The sequence below is a fragment of the Staurois parvus genome, unplaced genomic scaffold, assembly GCF_062004578.1.
Source record: "Staurois parvus isolate SC_StPar_1 unplaced genomic scaffold, SC_StPar_1.0 ptg000191l, whole genome shotgun sequence".
Lineage (NCBI taxonomy): Eukaryota > Metazoa > Chordata > Amphibia > Anura > Ranidae > Staurois > Staurois parvus.
In genome coordinates this window covers 1,523,428-1,542,352 of record NW_028317987.1, presented here as the reverse complement: position 1 = coordinate 1,542,352, position 18,925 = coordinate 1,523,428, and the positions used below count along the sequence as shown (strand labels likewise).

General features: G+C 43.3%; 2 protein-coding genes across 2 annotated transcripts in view; one reads left to right on the top strand and one right to left on the bottom strand.

The window, feature by feature from the left end:
- The window catches only part of LOC149461835 (uncharacterized), a 37,915-nt gene extending 31,939 nt beyond the window's left edge, over positions 1 to 5,976 (top strand). Inside the window, exon 2 of the mRNA XM_089677715.1 lies at positions 4,909 to 5,976. Coding sequence (XP_089533841.1) covers positions 4,909 to 5,515 — 607 coding nt within the window. The 3' untranslated portion in view covers positions 5,516 to 5,976. The remainder of the gene's footprint in view (positions 1 to 4,908) is intronic.
- Positions 5,977 to 14,392: 8,416 nt separating this feature from the next.
- On the bottom strand, positions 14,393 to 16,906 carry LOC149461834 (uncharacterized). The gene has a single exon (XM_089677632.1). It carries the CDS (start codon positions 16,177 to 16,179, stop codon positions 14,947 to 14,949), a length of 1,233 nt encoding a protein of 410 aa, XP_089533758.1. The 5' UTR covers positions 16,180 to 16,906; the 3' UTR covers positions 14,393 to 14,946.
- Between the last annotated feature and the right edge of the window lie 2,019 nt (positions 16,907 to 18,925).

Below are 18,925 nucleotides of genomic sequence, written 5' to 3'. Positions count from 1 at the left end.
CACTTGGCACTTACATATATTTTTGGGGGGATTATTTAGCACTAGTTATCAATACCTTTCAATACAGTGCGGTCACTTTATATGTATTTTTATATCATTGTAAATATTTAGTTTTTCATGTGAAGCTCTTCACCAATATTGTTTTTTTATGTCATCCATCCTGTGGTATTGGGGATAGGTGGTAGCAGCTGCATATATTTGGGGTTGTGTTTGTTCATACCAGTGGAGCGCAGGGGATTATTTTTTTATTTACTATACTAATGTGAACGCTGGTATAGTGCTGATCTGATCAAAGATATTGATCCGTTTAGACACTATACTAGCAATGGAGGTTTCTTGTGTATGAGAATCTTCCTGGCAATCAAGGTGTTAAATGTGATGACTGGTGTACTGAGGGGCAATCTGACGCCATCTGGGAGGGGCGTAAAAACCACGGGAGCGCCAATCAGTTATATATATATGTGATTTTGTGCACCCATGCCGCCCTGTAGCAGTATTTCTGCTATAGGGCGGTCAGGAAGCCGTTACAGAAGCTGTTTGTGATATGGCGCTGTGTTACTTTAACTGACAATTGCGCGGTCATGCAACGCTGCACTTAAATTTACATATCTTTTTCCCCACAAATTGGGCTTTCTTTTGGTGGTATTTGATCGACTGTGCATTTTTTTATTTTTTTGCGATATAAAAAAAGACTAACAATTTTGAGAAAAAAACAATATTTTGGACTTTTTGCTATAAAACACGTCCAGTAAAAAAAGTAAAAATCAAATTTAGTCATAAATTTTGGCCAAAATGTATTCTGCTCCGTGTCTTTGCTAAAAAAAAGTCCCAATCCGTGTAAATTAATTGGTTTACATGAAAGTTATAGTGTTTACAAATGGCGGTATATATACTGGATTTTCTTTTCATATACTAATAATAGTGGAAATCAGCGATTTATGACGGCGATCAGCGACATATGGAGAGACTGCAGGACTGAGGCGGACATTCTGACACTGGAGGGGAACTGACTTGGGGTCACTGACATCCACAGTGACACTAATAAAGTGATCAGAGCAAAAAAAAACCACTGACACTGTACTAATAGCACTGGGGAGGAAGGGGTTAACCTCTGGAGACAAAGAGTTAACTGTGTGAGGGGAGTGTTTTACTAGGGGGTGGGGTCTGTTACTAGGGGGCGGGGTGTGTATACCTCTCTGTTACACACTATCCCAGAAGGCTGAGCTCAGTGATCCTAGAACAGTGTGCTGAAAGCTGACAGGGAGGAGAGCACCATTGAATACAATGCACCCTTCCTCTCTGGCAATTGCCAGGCTCTGGTGGGTAATCACCGGCCGGGACCCAGTGATTGACATCCGCAGTCATGATCGGTGCCACGGGTACGGCGGTCACACACCTCACGCGCGCTCCCTACCCCGGAATGCAGGATTATGTATATACACATGATCCTGCACACAGGGGCCGCCTTGTAGCAGTATATTTACTGTGGGTGGTCCCCTAGTGGTTAAGCTTCCACTGATTACTGAATACCAATATTATGAGTCCTGACCCTTACACTGGATAATTTATATTGTACGTTACATACTCCTGACCCCTGCACTATATACTCTATGTTGTACATTACATACTCCTGACCCCTGCACTATATACTCTGTTGTACATTACATACTCCTGACCCCTGCACTATATACTCTATGTTGTACATTACATAATCCTTACCCCTGCACTAAATACTCTATGCTGCACATTACATACTCCTGACCCCTGCACTATTTACTCTCTGTTGTATATTCCATACTCCTGACCCCTGCACTATTTACTCTCTGTTGTACATTCCATACTCCTGACCCCTGCACTATATACTCTATGTTGTACATTACATACTCCTGACCCCTGCACTATATACTCTATGTTGTACATTACATACTCCTGACCCCTGCACTATATACTCTATGTTGTACATTACATACTCCTGACCCCTGCACTATATACTCTATGTTGTACATTACATACTCCTGACCCCTGCACTATATACTCTATGTTGTACATTACATCCTCCTGACCCCTGCACTATATACTCTGTAGTACATTACATACTCCTGACCCCTGCACTATATACTCTATGTTGTACATTCCATACTCCTGACCCCTGCACTATATACTCTATGTTGTACATTACATACCCCTGACCCCTGCACTATATACTCTATGTTGTACATTTCATACTCCTGACTCCTGTACTATACACTCTGTAGTACATTACATACTCCTGACCCCTGCACTATATACTCCATGTTGTATATTACATACTCCTGACCCCTGCACTATATACTCTGTGTTGTACATTACATACTCCTGACCCCGGCACTATATACTCTATGTTGTAAATTCCATACTTCTGACCCCTGCACTATATACTCTATGTTCATTACATACTGCTAAACCCCGGAACTATGTACTTTGTTGTACATTACATACTTCTGTCCCCTGCACCATATACTCTGTTGTACATTACAAACTCCTGAACCCTGCACTATATATTTTTTTGTACATTACATACTCCTTACCCCTGCACTATATACTATATGCTGTACATTACATAGTCCTGACCCCTGCACTATATACTCTATGTTGTACATTACATACTCCTGACCCCTGCACTATATACTCTGTAGTACATTACATACTCCTGACCCCTGCACTATATACTCGTTAGTACATTACATACTCCTGACCACTGCACTATATACTCTTTTGTACATTACATACTCCTGACCCCTGCACTATATACTCTGTTGTACATTACATACTCCTGACCCCTGCACTATGTACTCTGTGTTGTACATTACATATTCCTGACCCCATGCACTATGTACTCTATGTTGTACATTACATACTCCTGATCCCTGCACTATATACTCTATGTTGTACATTCCATATTCCTTACCCCATGCACTATGTACTCTATGTTGTACATTACATACTCCTGATCCCTGCACTATATACTCTATGTTGTACATTCCATAGTCCTGACCCCTTCACTATATACTCTATGTTGTACATTACATACTCCTGACCCCTGCACTTTATACTCTATGCTTTACATTACATACTCCTGACTCCTGCACTATATACTCTATGCTGTACATTACATACTCCTGACCCCTGCAATATAAACTCTATGCTGTACATTACATACTCCTGACCCCTGCACTATATACTCTATGTTGTACATTACATACTCCTGACCCCTGCACTATATACTCTATGTTGTACATTACATACTCCTGACCCCTGCACTATATACTCTGTTGTACATTACATACTCCTGACCCCTGCACTATATACTCTATGTTGTACATTACATACTCCTGACCCCTGCACTATATACTCTGTTGTTCAATACATACTCCTGACCCCTGCACTTTATGCTCTATGTTGTACATTACATCCTCCTTATCCCTGCACTATATACTCTGTGTTGTACATTACATACTCCTGACCCCTGCACTATATACTCTATGTTGTATATTACATACTCCTGACCCCTGTACTATATACTCCATGTTGTACATTACATACTCTGACCCCTGCACTATATACTCTATGTTGTACATTACATACTCCTGACCCCTGCACTATATACTCTATGTTGTACATTACATACTCCTGACCCCTGCACTATATACTCCATGTTGTACATTACATCCTCCTGACCCCTGCACTATATACTCTATGTTGTACATTACATACTCCTGACCCCTGCACTATATACTCTATGTTGTACATTACATACTCCTGACCCCTGCACTATATTCTCTGTGTTGTACATTACATACTCCTGACCCCTGCACTATATACTCTGTTGTACATTACATACTCTTGACCCCTGCACTATATACTCTGTTGTACATTACATACTCCTGACCCCTGCACTATATACTCTATGTTGTACATTACATACTCCTGACCCCTGCACTATATACTCTATGTTGTACATTACATACTCCTGACCCCTGCACTATATACTCTGTGTTGTACATTCCATAGACCTGACTTCTGCTCCCCCCCTCCCCCCACTGCTATATATACACATAATATGGATTCTCTTGTTCCCCCATTTCCTCCCAGCTGGACATTTTATATCGGATGATGTGATTGGAGCACAGACTTTTACATGGTGATAATAATGTGATAACATCCTCCAACTTTGGACCCTTAAACAGAAAGTGATAATGAGGGAGGAGTCAATACCCCAATGATGGTGGTCTTCAGGATCAGTCCAGTCTTCATCTTGGTTGTTCTCCCCCCATCCTCACTCTCTGACCTCTGGTGGGGCTCAGCCCCGCTGTTCTTCATGACTAAATCATGGAGTAAATAAGGAAGTGCAGTACTTCTTGTGTTGGGAAGATGGCGATGAGTGATAGAGGGGGTGGGGACCCTCGTCCTATAATCCCCTCATCACTGTCCCTCCTATAAAAGACAGTTCTGGTTGTTTCCTCACTCTCTGACTAAGGTCCACGAATAAAGAAATGACCTGGTAGGAGATCAGAGGAGCCATTTCCTAGTTCCCTTGAGGGTGGAATTGAAAGCTCCTCAGAGCCCAAGCTGCCTGATGTGGGCGGAGTCCTGGTTTGGGGGAACCAATCAGCTCCTGTCTAGTAATCCTCTTTGTCTTTGTATTTTAGTCCATGGCCGGGCGATGAGGAAAACCTCCGAGGATTGTCTCACTTTGTCTCCAGACTGGAAAGTAGAAGATGAGGACATCACACAGTATAGTCCAGGAGAAAACCCAGCTCCCTCCAATGTCCATCCGGCACCACCCAGTGTAGATGGACCATCGGATTCCTCGTATCCTGAGGAACCTCAGACTGTGCGGGACCGGGCCAGCCTTCCAACAGGGAAGAGCTTCTCCTGTACTGAGTGCGGGAAGGGTTTCAGTTCTAAATCCAAATTTAATGTGCATAAAAGATCTCACACGGGGGAGAAGCCATATTCCTGTCTTAAGTGCGGGAAATGTTTTTCAGTGATGTCCAGTCTTTACACACATCAAAGATCTCACTCGGGGGAGAAGCCATATTCCTGTCCTGAGTGCGGGAAATTTTTTTCAGTGAAGTTCAATCTTTCCATTCATCAGAGATCTCACACAGGGGAGAAGCCATATTCCTGTCTTGAGTGTGGGAAATGTTTTTCAGTTAAGTCCAATTTTTATAGACATAATAGATCTCATACGAGGGAGAAGCCGTATTCCTGTCCTGAGTGCGGGAACTGCTTTTCAGAGAAGTCCATTCTTCATAAACATCAGAAATGTCACACGGGGGGGAAATCATTTTCCTGTCCTGAGTGTGGAAAATATTTTTCAGCTAAGGCCAATCTTTATAGACATCAGAGATCTCACACGGGGGAGAAGCCGTATTCCTGTCCTGAGTGCGGGAAATGTTTTTCACAGAAGTCCCATCTTTCTAAACATCAGAGATCTCACACGGGGGAAAAGCCACTTTCCTGTCCTGAGTGAGGGAAATGTTCCTCACTGAAGTCCTGTCTTCCTGTACATCAGGGGCCCCACACCACCCTGGAGGTGTATTAGTGCCTTGAGTGCGGGAAATGTCTTCTAGATGAATGTTGCTGGACATCCCAGCTCTCATGTGGGGAAGAAGCACACCCTGATATACACCTTAGATATACTCCATGGCTGATCTTCATCATGGAAGAAACAGTTCATAAGGAGATCAGAGGTCCCCAAAGACATGGATGAAGTGTGGGACCGGGTTGGCTATTGATGGCAGGAGAAGAATAAAAATGGAGTCCTGACTTAGAGCACTGAATAAAAATGATGGTTTTTCTTTTACTATTTCCATATGTTTGGAATTTAATATTTTATTTTTTAATTGGCTCTGAATATTACACATTGTTATTGTCTTTTCTATACACACTTCATCTCTTATATCTGTAATAATAAAGTATATATTTATCAGACATGTTTAGTATTATAATGGCTCTGTAATCCAATTGTTTTGTTGTTATGACATTATGGCACTTGTAGTCCTCCAGGTGAATGGCAATAAGCTATATCTAGTTTGATGACATCATGTTGTTATGTATACATTGTATATTATAATCCCAGTTGGCACACTCCCTATAATTGGCAGAGTATTATTATTCATTTTATACACAGTTGTGTTGAAAATAATAGCCATCAGACATCACTAACCGGATCAATCACTGTTTTTGGTGGAAATGATATTTCTACATGGCAAATAATTTCCTAGCAGGTGTAGTAGAGTCATAGAAATCCAACAGACCCCACAGTCATGACATGCATGCTGCTGATTCTGTGTCATTGAATCACTCATTGAAAGGGGCGTGTTCAAAATAATAGCCGTGTGGAGTTCTATTAGTGAGGTCATTCATTCTTTGATAAACAGGTGGCAATTATTGCCCTTATTTAAGGAAGGAAGGCAGCAAATGTTGTACATGCTGGTTACAGTGCATTTCTCTCTGAAATTCTGAGGAATATGGGTCGTTCCAGACATTGTTCAGAAGAACAGCGTACCTTGATTAAAAAGTTGATTGGAGAGGGGAAAACATATAAAGAAGTGCAGAAAATGATCGGCTGCTCAGCTAAAATGATGGCAAATGCTTTAAAATGGCAACCAAAACCTGAAAGACGTGGAAGAAAGCGAAAAACTACCATTGGAATGGATAGAAGAATAGCCAAAATGGGGCGGACTCAGCCAACAATCAGCTCCAGGAAGATGAAAGAAGGCGTGACGTTCCCTGTGAGGACTCAGCCAACAATCAGCTCCAGGAAGATGAAAGAAGGTGTGACGTTCCCTGTGAGGACTGTTACAATTAGAAGACGCCGATGTGAAGCCAAGCTATCTGCAAGAAGTCCCCGCAAAGTCCCACTGTTGGGAAAAAGACATGTGCTGAAGAGGTTACAATCTGCCAAAGAGCACATTGACCGGCCTAAAGAGAAATGACGCAACATTTTGTGGACTGATGAAAGTAAGATTGTTCTTTTTGGGTCTAGTGGGTGGAGACAGTTTGTCAGACGTCCCCCAAACACTGAATTCAAGCCACAGTACACTGTGAAGACCGTGAAGCATGGTGGTGCAAGCATCATGATATGGGGATGTTTCTCATACTAGGGTGTTGGGCCTGATCACAGGGGCCAGAAGTTGGGTGACTCCATGCAACACAGATGTACAGCAGTTCTCAGAAACAGTGCGACTACAACCAAATATTCATGAAGTCATTCAAAGGAAAGCAAAATCTTCAAACATTTCTCAGTTTATATAGTGAATGTTGGAGTTTGTAAAGAAAAATACAAACACTGCAATTTTTTTTTGAACCGTCTAATATTTACTTTTCTTCCATTTTTTTAGAGGAACAACATAAATTTGATGTATTTTTCTTCATGTTTTGATTTGGAATAGAATGTGTCGTGTTCCCAATGCATTTGTGTGGATGAAAATAAAAGTATTAGAAGGATTTTCAGCTTTATTCACTTTTTTCAACTCACTGCTATTATTTTGAACACAACTGTATAAATGCATCAGGATTCTTTTTGTCCTTTCTGTACCTGTATAGGTACATCATGTGGTACTAATATGTTTCCTGCATATGGCACTATCTGGGATGATTTAAGGGCTTCATGTTCATCTATAAATTTACATACATCCCCTTTAATCTGGTCCACAATGTGGAATTTATCAGATCCGTGTGTATGGCAAAGCGATGCACTACATTGCTACCAATGTAAATCTGATACCGGGGCTCATTGATTACCAGGAATAAATGATTGGCCGTTTTACCCCCAACTGAAATGGATAACATGCATTTGGCAATAATATTCTGACTTTTGGAGTCATTATCCAGATCATGGATCCAGTTATCCTGAGGGTTGGGATACCTGACTACTTTAGGATTAGACATTTGTTTTAGTAGATCTCTACTAATGTAACTATTTCCCGGTGTAAAGCCAGTTTAGCCTTTTTAGTACTTCCCAGGTCATTGACTTTGAAGGGAAAGAACACATCCTCATTCACCTTTCCAATCCTTGCTAGGAATTGTGTATATTACTGAACCCAGTAGAGTCAGTATCTTCTCTATGGAGGTGAATAGAACGTCCCCTTCCAGGCAGACATCTCTGACTCTTTCAGGGGACACACATATGGTGTTCTCCTCCTGTCCACATAAGGTGGAGGTAGGTGTTGCCTGTAAGAAGGAAACATCTGGAATTTGGCTGTTCCTGAAATGGACCTCAATAGAGTCCGGTCTTTCCTCCATCACGTGGCAGTTACACGGATTGTGATAGGATTGGGAGTGCTCATAATTAATTGGCACATTGACCTGTGACCATATAACCTCACTGATAAAATCAATGACAGGGTTTCATCTCTGAAGGAGATCTATAGCAATAATTAGGGGTCATAGGGCAAACCAACTAGCAGTGTAGGATGGCAGATTCTTTTATTTCCCACTATGAAATGTAGCCAAGCCGTACCTGATACCTTCATGGCTGTACCGGATACACTCACAGGTTTTGCTGGGAAACTTTTCACCTTTATATTTCCCTGAAGAGAAGTCTTGGATTTGTTGGAAATCTTTCTGAGTTCTAATAGTTGCTTGGCTCCCCGTGTCTAATAAAGCCATGATCTTTGGTAAATGATGATGTCATTCCACTTCAATGGAATACCTTTTGTCAATGTCCTGTAATGGGCAGAGGTACCTTGGGTGAGAAGTGAAGGTGTCTTTATGCTTTGTCTCATCCGCTGACCCCCCCTTCTTCTTCACATGGAAGCTCCTTGGATGGCTTGTCACGTTTTCATTGTGGAGGATTCTGTGGGCTGTAATACAGAAACACAAACATTCTGCCCCCCCTTACCTTTTGGCATAGGACAGGTTCAATCCTTCTCAGACATACAGACACTTGGCTTCATTTGTGCTCTCTTGTTTATCGGGACATTACAGGCATTATCATTGTTTGATGCTTTAACCTGTTCATTCCTGCTTCCTACTGAGGACGATTTTCTGCAGGATTGGGATTCCCGAAAAAAGGATTCTTAGTGTTAGCAGTGAAGAAATTGGTTATTTCCCCATTTGTTCTGCTAATACACTGAACTGACCTGCATCTGCTCCAGGCTTCATATAGATTACTTCTACTTTTCCAATGGACTTTTGGGTTTGGAGTTTTGGAATTGGATGTCTGGGATCTGACAGAACTTTCTGTTTCAGAACCAGATTGGACCTTTTTCTGGTTGGACCTGTAATTCCGGTAATAACCTCCCTGATTTCTCCTGTCGCTTAGTAAATTGATGCTTTTTGTCTGAGTTGTCAGTGACGGGGACCTTCTTGAAATCCAGATTGGGTTTAGACGTCTTCTGACTGAGAGGTCTGGAGCTTCAACAACTTCAGCATAACTCCTTTTTGGGGATTCAAACTTTCTGAGATCCTTTTTAATCTGAGTCTCAGCTATGTTTTCTGTGGGCTTTGTAAATCTCCTGCCCTGAGACTCTTCCCCATGCTGTAATCCAGCGTAGAGGGCGATCCTCTCTGTCAGTAGCCAATCCAGAGTTTTTCTGGGATTGTAATCTCGGGCCACAATCATTTCTTTTTTATTTGGGAAAGCATCATAAAACAATTGGACACATTCAGGGCTGTCATAATCAGGATCTTTTCCAGCCAGGCTGTAGGCATTCTTGAGAACTGACAAAAACTCTCGGGACTTTGATTTGGCCGACATTTTAAAGTCAAAATGTCTCTTTTATCAGCAGTAGCTGAGCGGTAGGGACCAAATTCTGCTTTTATTTCTGATACCACTTCAGACCATCTTATTACACCCGTGTCTCTGAGGCAAGTCAAGAAATTCCTGTGCTTTGGCTGAGACACCCATGGGACAAATTCAGTTTTCTGTTTGTCAGAATTCAAACTTCGGGTCATCATCGCCTCCTCGTAGGTTTCTGTGTGATCAATTATAGAAGGGATCCTTTCTTAGTAAAGAGGCCCACAGTTTCTGTTAGGAATGGTATGACTTTGGTGGTATCATACACAGGCCTCTGGGATTTTCTCTCACTTTTGGGGTGTTTATTAAGAGATGGGTCTTAATTTAGGAAGATAACGTTCCCTACTGGAAGGCATTTCATCCTCATCTGGGGGGTCACTGTAGTTACTCTCAGATTCTGAAGCCTCTGATTTTAATGGGATTACAATTTTAGGGCTCATAGAATGGTCTGGGTGTAAGCTGCTAAAGGGTTCAATGACATTTGTAGTCTGCCAAGTAGAAGGTTTAACCCTTGTACTGCTGGCTTTTAGCTCCTGTGTCTCCGGTACCAATTGCTGATTTGCGCGGTTCTGGCCATCTACCTCATGCTGGAGATGGGTATTCGCAATGCTCAGCTTTTCACATTCTCATTTCTAAAGTTGATTTTATCCCTTTACAGTCAGACAAATCCTCAGAGATCTGATCTAGATTCTTAACCATCTCCCATCCGGCCGTTGTATATAAACAGCCAGATGGTGGCAGTGTCATGTTTCACATGACTGTCATATGCCTTTAAGTGTTTTCTATATTTTTTCTCTGCTCCTCCCTTTCCTTTGGTTTAGTTAATGTTGTATAGATAGCCCTCCCCCTTTCCCAGGAATGCATTGCAGCTCTAGCCTCATGTCATGGAGCAGGAAACATTATGATCTTTTGACCTATCGAATGTTCATTGTTGTAAGATTCTCTCAGTTTATGGAATAAACTTCACAAGATCTACAAGATGTCTTATTGATTGAGTCACTGACTGTGGTATCCAGCTGAGGTTGAAGTTATAGCTATCTCATCACAACTTTAAGTTACAGAGATCACACTATCAATGCTTAGATTGGAGAGACAGAACAGGCAGTGCAGGGGCAGCTGGCTGTTTATAAACAGCCTCCCCGCCCCCTGCTTGTTCGCGCTCCCTGGGAGCAACGCGATCCGGTGCCCGCTGTGTCCTCCAGACACAGTGGAACACCGATCGTCGTATGGGACCTCTGTGTGAGGTGCCAATCATGTGATCACTGATTGGCCAATCAGTGAGCACATGCAGAGTAGTAAGCAAGATGTCACTTCTGACATCATTGCTTACTATGTGTGAAATCTGTGAATGATCACAGAGGTCACATAGTACAGGGCTATTCACAACAGCCTTGTACCATGTGACAAGCTGTGACCAATCACAGCTCACAGTATTTATCAATGGCTGCAAGAATGCAGCCAGAGTGAAGGAGAATTGATTGCTTTTACAGCCTTTATGGGTGTAAAATAATCAGTGTAAAAAAAAAAATCTTCATTATCCCCCACAAGTAGTACAGTGTCACCATGGTGACGCTGTAATACTAGGGTGACAGTAGGTAAAAAAAACCCATAAATAATAATTTAAAAATGTAAAAAAAAATGTTTAAAAGTTATAATTTTTGGTTATAAACTAATTTGGGTCTTTTTTTTTACTAAAAAGGTAACGGAATCAATTTTGGCCAAGATTTATGATGAAATATTATTTGGTTTTAGTGGTTAGTAAATCGTTTGTGAGTTTTAGGAGAGCAGTTTCTGTGGAGTGTTATGGGTGAAATCCAGACTGAAGGGGATCCAGAAGGTTATATTCAATAAGGTGGCAGCCCAGTCGGTTGTAGACTAGACGTTCAAGGAGTTTGGGGGCAAAAGGGAGTAAGGAGATGGGTCTTAGGTTGCCAAGATTGGTGGGGTTCAGTGAGGCTTTTTTAAGTATGGAGGTGACTAGCGCATGTTTTAGAGAGTTGAGGAAGATGCCAGTAGAAAGGGAGAGATTGAAGATATGAGTTAAAGAATGAAGGATAGAGCCAGAGGGTGACCGTAGTATTCACGAGGGAACAGGGTCCAGGGGGCAGGTGGTTAGGTGGGCTTTAGAAAACAGTTTACCAACCTCCTCTATAGTAGCTGGGTTACACAAGGGAAGTATAGATTGTGCAGGTGGACAAGGAGTGTAGGGTGAGGAAGATGTCTGGTGGACAAGGAGTGTAGGGTGAGGGAGATGTCTGGTGCACAAGGAGTGTAGGGTGAGGGAGATGTCTGGTGGACAAGGAGTGTAGGGTAAGGGAGATGTCTGGTGGACAAGGAGTGTAGGGTGAGGAAGATGTCTGGTGGACAAGGAGTGTAGGGTGAGGGAGATGTCTGGTGGACAAGGAGTGTAGGGTAAGGGAGATGTCTGGTGGACAAGGAGTGTAGGGTGAGGAAGATGTCTGGTGGACAAGGAGTGTAGGGTGAGATATCTGTACAGTGGAGATCTCATCACAAATTGTATCATTCTTATTTTTGAAGTGATTAGCGATCTCCTGGGCAGTGAGTGAGTTAGGGGGTGGAGGTAGAGAAGGATGAAGTAGAGAGTTAAAGGTAGAAAAGAGTTGACGGGGATTGCATGAGAGGGTGTTAATGAGAGTGATAAAATAGGTCTGTTTGGCAGTGTGGAGACAAGAATTGTATTTTTGAAGGGCAGATTTATATTGGTCGAAGTCTTGCTGGGTCCTAGTCTTACGCCATAAAAGCTCAAGAGCACGGCTACGTGTTTTGAGGCATCTGGTATTGCTTGTTTGCCAGGGCTGTAGCAGTCGGGGCCTAATTCTGTGTGTAGTGAGGGGGGCCAATGTGTCCACGGTGGATGACAGTGAACTATTGTATACAGAAGTGGCCATGTTGTGGCAGGACATGACTGAGATTTTGTCATAGAGACAATCTGTTGCCAAAAAAAGAAGTGAAGGATTAAGATAACGAAGGTTTCTACGGGTAACTGGTAGTTGGAAGACAAGGAGGAGGAAGCCAGGGAGAAAGTGAAGCTGATAAGGGATCAGAGAGAGGAAGAGGGAAGTTGGTGAGGATGCAAGGAGTGCATAGGTAGGAGAATACAAGGTGGAGGCAGTTACCATTGGAGTGAGTAGAAGCATGCGTCCATTGTTTTAGGTCAAAAGAAGTGGTTATGCTCAGAAGTTTAGAGGTAGCAGAAGTGTTACAATTAACAGGGATGTTGATGTCACCAAGAATGATTGTGGGAATTTCAGAAGAGAGAAAGTAAGGCAGCCTGGCAGGGAAGTCATCAAGGAAGCTGGATATCGGTCCAGGAGGACAATAGATCACAAAAATTCTTAAAGAAACTGGAGAGAACAGACAAATACAGTGAACTTCAAATGAGGAGAGGGACAGAGAGGGAGGTGAATGGAGGACCTGAAAAGTGCTTTGAGGGGATAGGAGGATTCCTACTCCACCTCCTTTCCGTCCACTAGGCCTGGGAGAGAGAGTCCAGAGGAGACCACCATGGGAGAGGGCAGCAGGAGAGGGAGAGTCAGATTCATGAAGTCAGGTTTCTGTAACTGCAAGCAAGTTAAAGGAGTTTGTGATAAAAAGGTCATCTACAGATGTGAGTTTGTTACAGACAGAGCGGGCATTCCAGAGGACACAGGAAATCATCATCATCATCAGGTCACCTGATCTCCCTTGGAATGACTGGTGACTGCATTGGTTTGTGGTGTGAATGGATCTGAACCTCCTTTTGTCACCTCTTCCTTTATATCTCGGTTGAATATACAGATGTTGTTCCGTTCAGCACTTTGTTGGCTGTCTTGGTTGTACATTACTATAATATGTCTGCTGTCCAAGTAAGATGAGTGCACATTGCAGGCCGGAGTCTTCTCTTCATCACCCTGCTGGTCATTGATCATCAACATAATGGAGGAGTTTATTTTTTTAATTACTTTTAATTTTCCTTCATGTTCTTTTTTTCAATTTTGTTGAACAATTACATTTTGTAAAATGCAATAAAAAAATAAAAAGAATCACTTTACATTTAGGGGTCCATTCATAAAAGATGTCATAACAATTTATCTGGCATGAGTGCGTGTCCATTCCTTCTGTGTGACTGGGGGAATGATGGCTGTTATTAGGATATTTGCTGGTCGAATGATCTCCATTGATTTAAAATGGAAAATACCACATGTGCCACTAGATAGAGAGTATTGCTAAAAAACATAGCGCCATCTACAGGCCAAATGTGGTATTTTCCATATTAAATCAATGACTGGTTGAATATTGTTGGTTTATTGGACTTTTGTCCTTCTATGTCTGATGTACTCATACCTGCAGGAGTATGATCTCAGGGATTAGTATGACACCGTGCCTGAAGAAAAAAACTAACTACCTAAAGAACATTTGTTGGACAAACGTGATGATCATTCATCCGCCATGACAAATTCTGAACATACATTAACACAGTGATTTCTTATGATCATCAGCTCCATCTAGTGACCAAAATGGGGGATTTTTCCTAAAATGAACTCAGAGTAAAAATAAAACAAAACTGCATTCTGGCCACTAGATGAAATAAATCAGAGTATGAAATTATTATTATTATCCAGGATTTATGGCGCCAACAGTTTGCTCAGCACTTTACAATATAATGGGAGACAATACAGCAACAATACAGATCAATACAAGAGGGATTGGAGGGCCTGATCCTCAGAGCTTACAATCTAAGAGATAAAATACATCCAATATTCATCACAGCTGGGCGAATGCCGGTCACATCTGTTCAATTAAATATTTTTTACAAATAGAATGCAAAATCTCCCACCACAAAATATACTCAGCCAATGACAGGTCAGGACTCCATTGTTATTCTTCTTCTGCCATCAATGGCCAACCCGGTCCCACACTTCATCCATGTCTTTGGGGACCTCTGATCTCCTTATGAACTGTTTCTTCCATGATGAAGATCAGCCATGGAGTATATCTGAGGTGTATATCAGGGTGTGCTTCTTCCCCACATGATAGCTGGGATGTCCAGCAACATTCATCTAGAAAACATTTCCCACACTCAAGGCACTAATACACCTCCAGGTTGTGTGGGACCCCTGATGTACAGGAAGACAGGACTTCAGTGAGAAACATTTCCCTCACTCATGTCCGGAACGCGGCTTCTTCCCCTTGTGAGATCTCTGATGTCCAGAAAGATAGGACTTCTGTGAAAAACATTTCCCGCACTCAGGACAGGAATACGGTTTCTCCCCTGTGTGCAATTTCCGATGTTTGTAAAGATCAGACTTCTGTAAAAAACTTTTCCCGCACTCAGGACAGGAATATGGCTTTTCCCCTGTGTGAAACCTCTGATGTCTGTAAAGATTGGACTTGTCTGAAAAACATTTCCCACACTCAGGACAGGAATACGGCTTCTCTCCTGAGTGAGATCTCTGATGTGTGTCAAGATGGGACTTAAATGAAAAACATTTCCCACACTCAGAACAGGAAAGTGGCTTCTCCCCTTTGTGAGATCGCTGATGTGTGTAAAAATCTGAAGTGTCTAAAAAACATTTCTTGCACTTAGGACAGGAATACGGCTTCTCAACCGTGTGATATCTCTGATGTCTGTTCAGACTGGACTTCCATGAAAAACATTTCCCGCACTCAGGACAGGAATATGGCTTTTCTCCTGTGTGAGATCTCTGATGTTTGTGATAAAAGGACTTGTCTGAAAAACATTTCCCGCACTCAGGACAGGCGTATGGTTTTTCCCCCTTGTGAATCCTTTCATGTGTGACAAGATCTGATTTTACTACAAAACATTTCCCGCACACAGAACAGGAATACGGCTTCTCCCCCTTGTGAAACCTCTGATGTCTGTAAAGTTGGAACTTTCTTAAAAAACATTTCCCACAGTCAGGACAGGAGTGCGGTTTTTCCCCCGTGTGACGCCTTTGATGGGTGACAACATCTGATTTTAGTACAAAACATTTCCCACACTCAGAACAGGAATATGGCTTCTCACCTGTGTGAAACCTCTGATGTCTGTAAAGTTGGGACTTCCTTAAAAAACATTTCCCGCACTTAGGACAGGAATACGGCTTCTCACCTGTGTGAGATCTTATATGGACATTAAGACCATATTTAGAACGGAAACCTTTTCCACACTCAGTACAGGAGAAGCTCTTCCCTGTTGGAAGGCCGGCCCGGTCCCGCATAGTCTGAGGTTCCTCAGGATACGAGGAATCCGATGGTCCATCTACACTGGGTGGGGCCGGATGGACATTGGAGGGAGGCGGGTTTTCTCCTAGAATATACTGTATGATGTCCTCATCTTCTACTTTCCATTCTGGAGACAAAGTGAGACAATCCTCTGAGGTTTTCCTCATCTCCCGGCCATGGACTAAAATACAAAGACAAAGAGGATTACTAGACAGAAGCTGATTGGTTTCCCCAAACAGGACTCCGCCCACATCAGGCAGCTTGGTCTAGATGGGTGACTTCCATCATGACTTTGTACACGACTTTCCAGAAACATGATGTTACTTCAAAGCAAACATCGAAGGGATTATAAAGTCCCAAGCACATTCCATTCACACCTGAGCATAGCCGAAATGTAAGTTCCCACTGTGACAGACCCAACCGGGACATGGGCTTTTGGAGGGGACTACAGGCTGGCCTCTTGCCTACTGACCATGGCCCTGGTGTCTGAGGGGGCTCTATTCTTTGGTGTGTGCCTGGGGGGACCTTTGGAGTAGCTTACTTGGGACTCAAGTCCATATCTCCCCAAAACACACAGACTCTGAGAACTGGAGGACCAACATACAGATTTGGGGTCCCTGTCCCCAAACTAGAATTGACTGTTTTCAATCCCCCTCCTTCCTAGACTCAGAGACTCTAAGAAGATGTTGATATAATCAGTAAAACAACCTGATGCTGAGGACTCTTGCTGGAATCTGTTTATTAAGGTGTGATGTGTCTTTCTCCCAGTGTGTGCCTCCTAGGTGTGCATTGTTAATGGAGTCACCTATTGTTTGTCTGTTGGGAAGTCCTTCTGGAGGTGCCTACATGATAGGATTAGACCGATGTCAGCTTCACCTCGTTATCTAACCAGTGTGGGATGTTTACCCTGATGGAGGTCCTTCTGGAGGTGCCTACATGAAAGGATTAGACCGATGTCAGCTTCACCTCGTTATCTAACCAGTGTGGGATGTTTATCCTGATGGAGGTCCTTCTGGAGGTGCCTACATGATAGGATTAGACCGATGTCAGCTCCACCTCGTTATCTAACCAGTGTGGGATGTTTATCCTGATGGAGGTCCTTCTGGAGGTGCCTACATGATAGGATTAGACCGATGTCAGCTCCACCTCGTTATCTAACCAGTGTGGGATGTTTATCCTGATGGAGGTCCTTCTGGAGGTGCCTACATGATAGGATTAGACCGATGTCAGCTTCACCTCGTTATCTAACCAGTGTGGGATGTTTATCCTGATGGAGGTCCTTCTGGAGGTGCCCACATGATAGGATTAGACCGATGTCAGCTTCACCTCATTATCTAACCAGTGTGGGATGTTTATCCTGATGGAGGTCCTTCTGGAGGTGCCCACGTGATAGGATTAGACCGATGTCAGCTTCACCTCGTTATCTAACCAGTGTGGGATGTTTATCCTGATGGAGGTCTTTCTGGAGGTGCCCACATGATAGGATTAGACCGATGTCAGCTTCACCTGGTTATCTAACCAGTGTGGGATGTTTATCCTGATGGAGGTCCTTCTGGAGGTGCCTACATGATAGGATTAGACCGATGTCAGCCTCACCTCGTTATCTAACCAGTGTGGGATGTTTATCCTGATGGAGGTCCTTCTGGAGGTGCCCACATGATAGGATTAGACCGATGTCAGCCTCACCTCGTTATCTAACCAGTGTGGGATGTTTATCCTGATGGAGGTCCTTCTGGAGGTGCCCACATGATAGGATTAGACCGATGTCAGCTTCACCTGGTTATCTAACCAGTGTGGGATGTTTATCCTGATGGAGGTCCTTCTGGAGGTGCCTACGTGATAGGATTAGACCAATGTCAGCTCCACCTCGTTATCTAACCAGTGTGGGATGTTTATCCTGATGGAGGTCCTTCTGGAGGTGCCTACATGATAGGATTAGACCGATGTCAGCTTCACCTCGTTATCTAACCAGTGTGGGATGTTTATCCTGATGGAGGTCCTTCTGGAGGTGCCTACATGATAGGATTAGACCGATGTCAGCTTCACCTCGTTATCTAACCAGTGTGGGATGTTTATCCTGATGGAGGTCCTTCTGGAGGTGCCCACATGATAGGATTAGACCGATGTCAGCTTCACCTCGTTATCTAACCAGTGTGGGATGTTTATCCTGATGGAGGTCCTTCTGGAGGTGCCCACGTGATAGGATTAGACCGATGTCAGCTTCACCTCGTTATCTAACCAGTGTGGGATGTTTATCCTGATGGATAATATTTGTGGGGACTGCCCCTATTTCTGGAGTGTATAAAAACTGTATTTCTGTTCAGTAAAGTCGTTCTTGTTTGACATCTAAGCTAGTCTCGTCTAGTCTTGGGTGCAATGCCCGGCTACAATACCTTGGGCCTGTGTCCTGGAGGTGAGGAAGCGGTTCTATGATGGAATCACCCATTCAGGGTGATAGGCATTCTGTCACATTTAGTGACAAGCAGTGGGATGTTTCCTGCAGTCTGGGACATCCAAACCACCACTGGGATCTGAGGTCCGGTTAGCAGAAGAGGAGAGGTATGGACACCAGCCGCCATGGAAGAGGAATACGTAAGGAGGGTGCAAGAGATGTGGATGCAGCACAGAGGACCAGTGCCAGTGCAGGTCCTGCAGGGATGGGATGACTCTGTCCGCTGGCAGCTGTGGAAGGAAGAGCTAGACTGAGAGCAGCGCTGCCAAGGAAAGTCTCCTCTCCATCCAGGACAGGTACTGGTCGCAGTATGAAGTGCGGGTGCTGTTATTGGGTGAACAGCTGCACAAGGAGTGGACAGTTGGGTTAGAAGGCTGGTCCAAGCAGAAATGCTGCTGATTGAGAGCTTCAGAGCCTTCCGCTGGCATGTAGCCCAGGGGTGCCCTCGGACAGAAGACAAC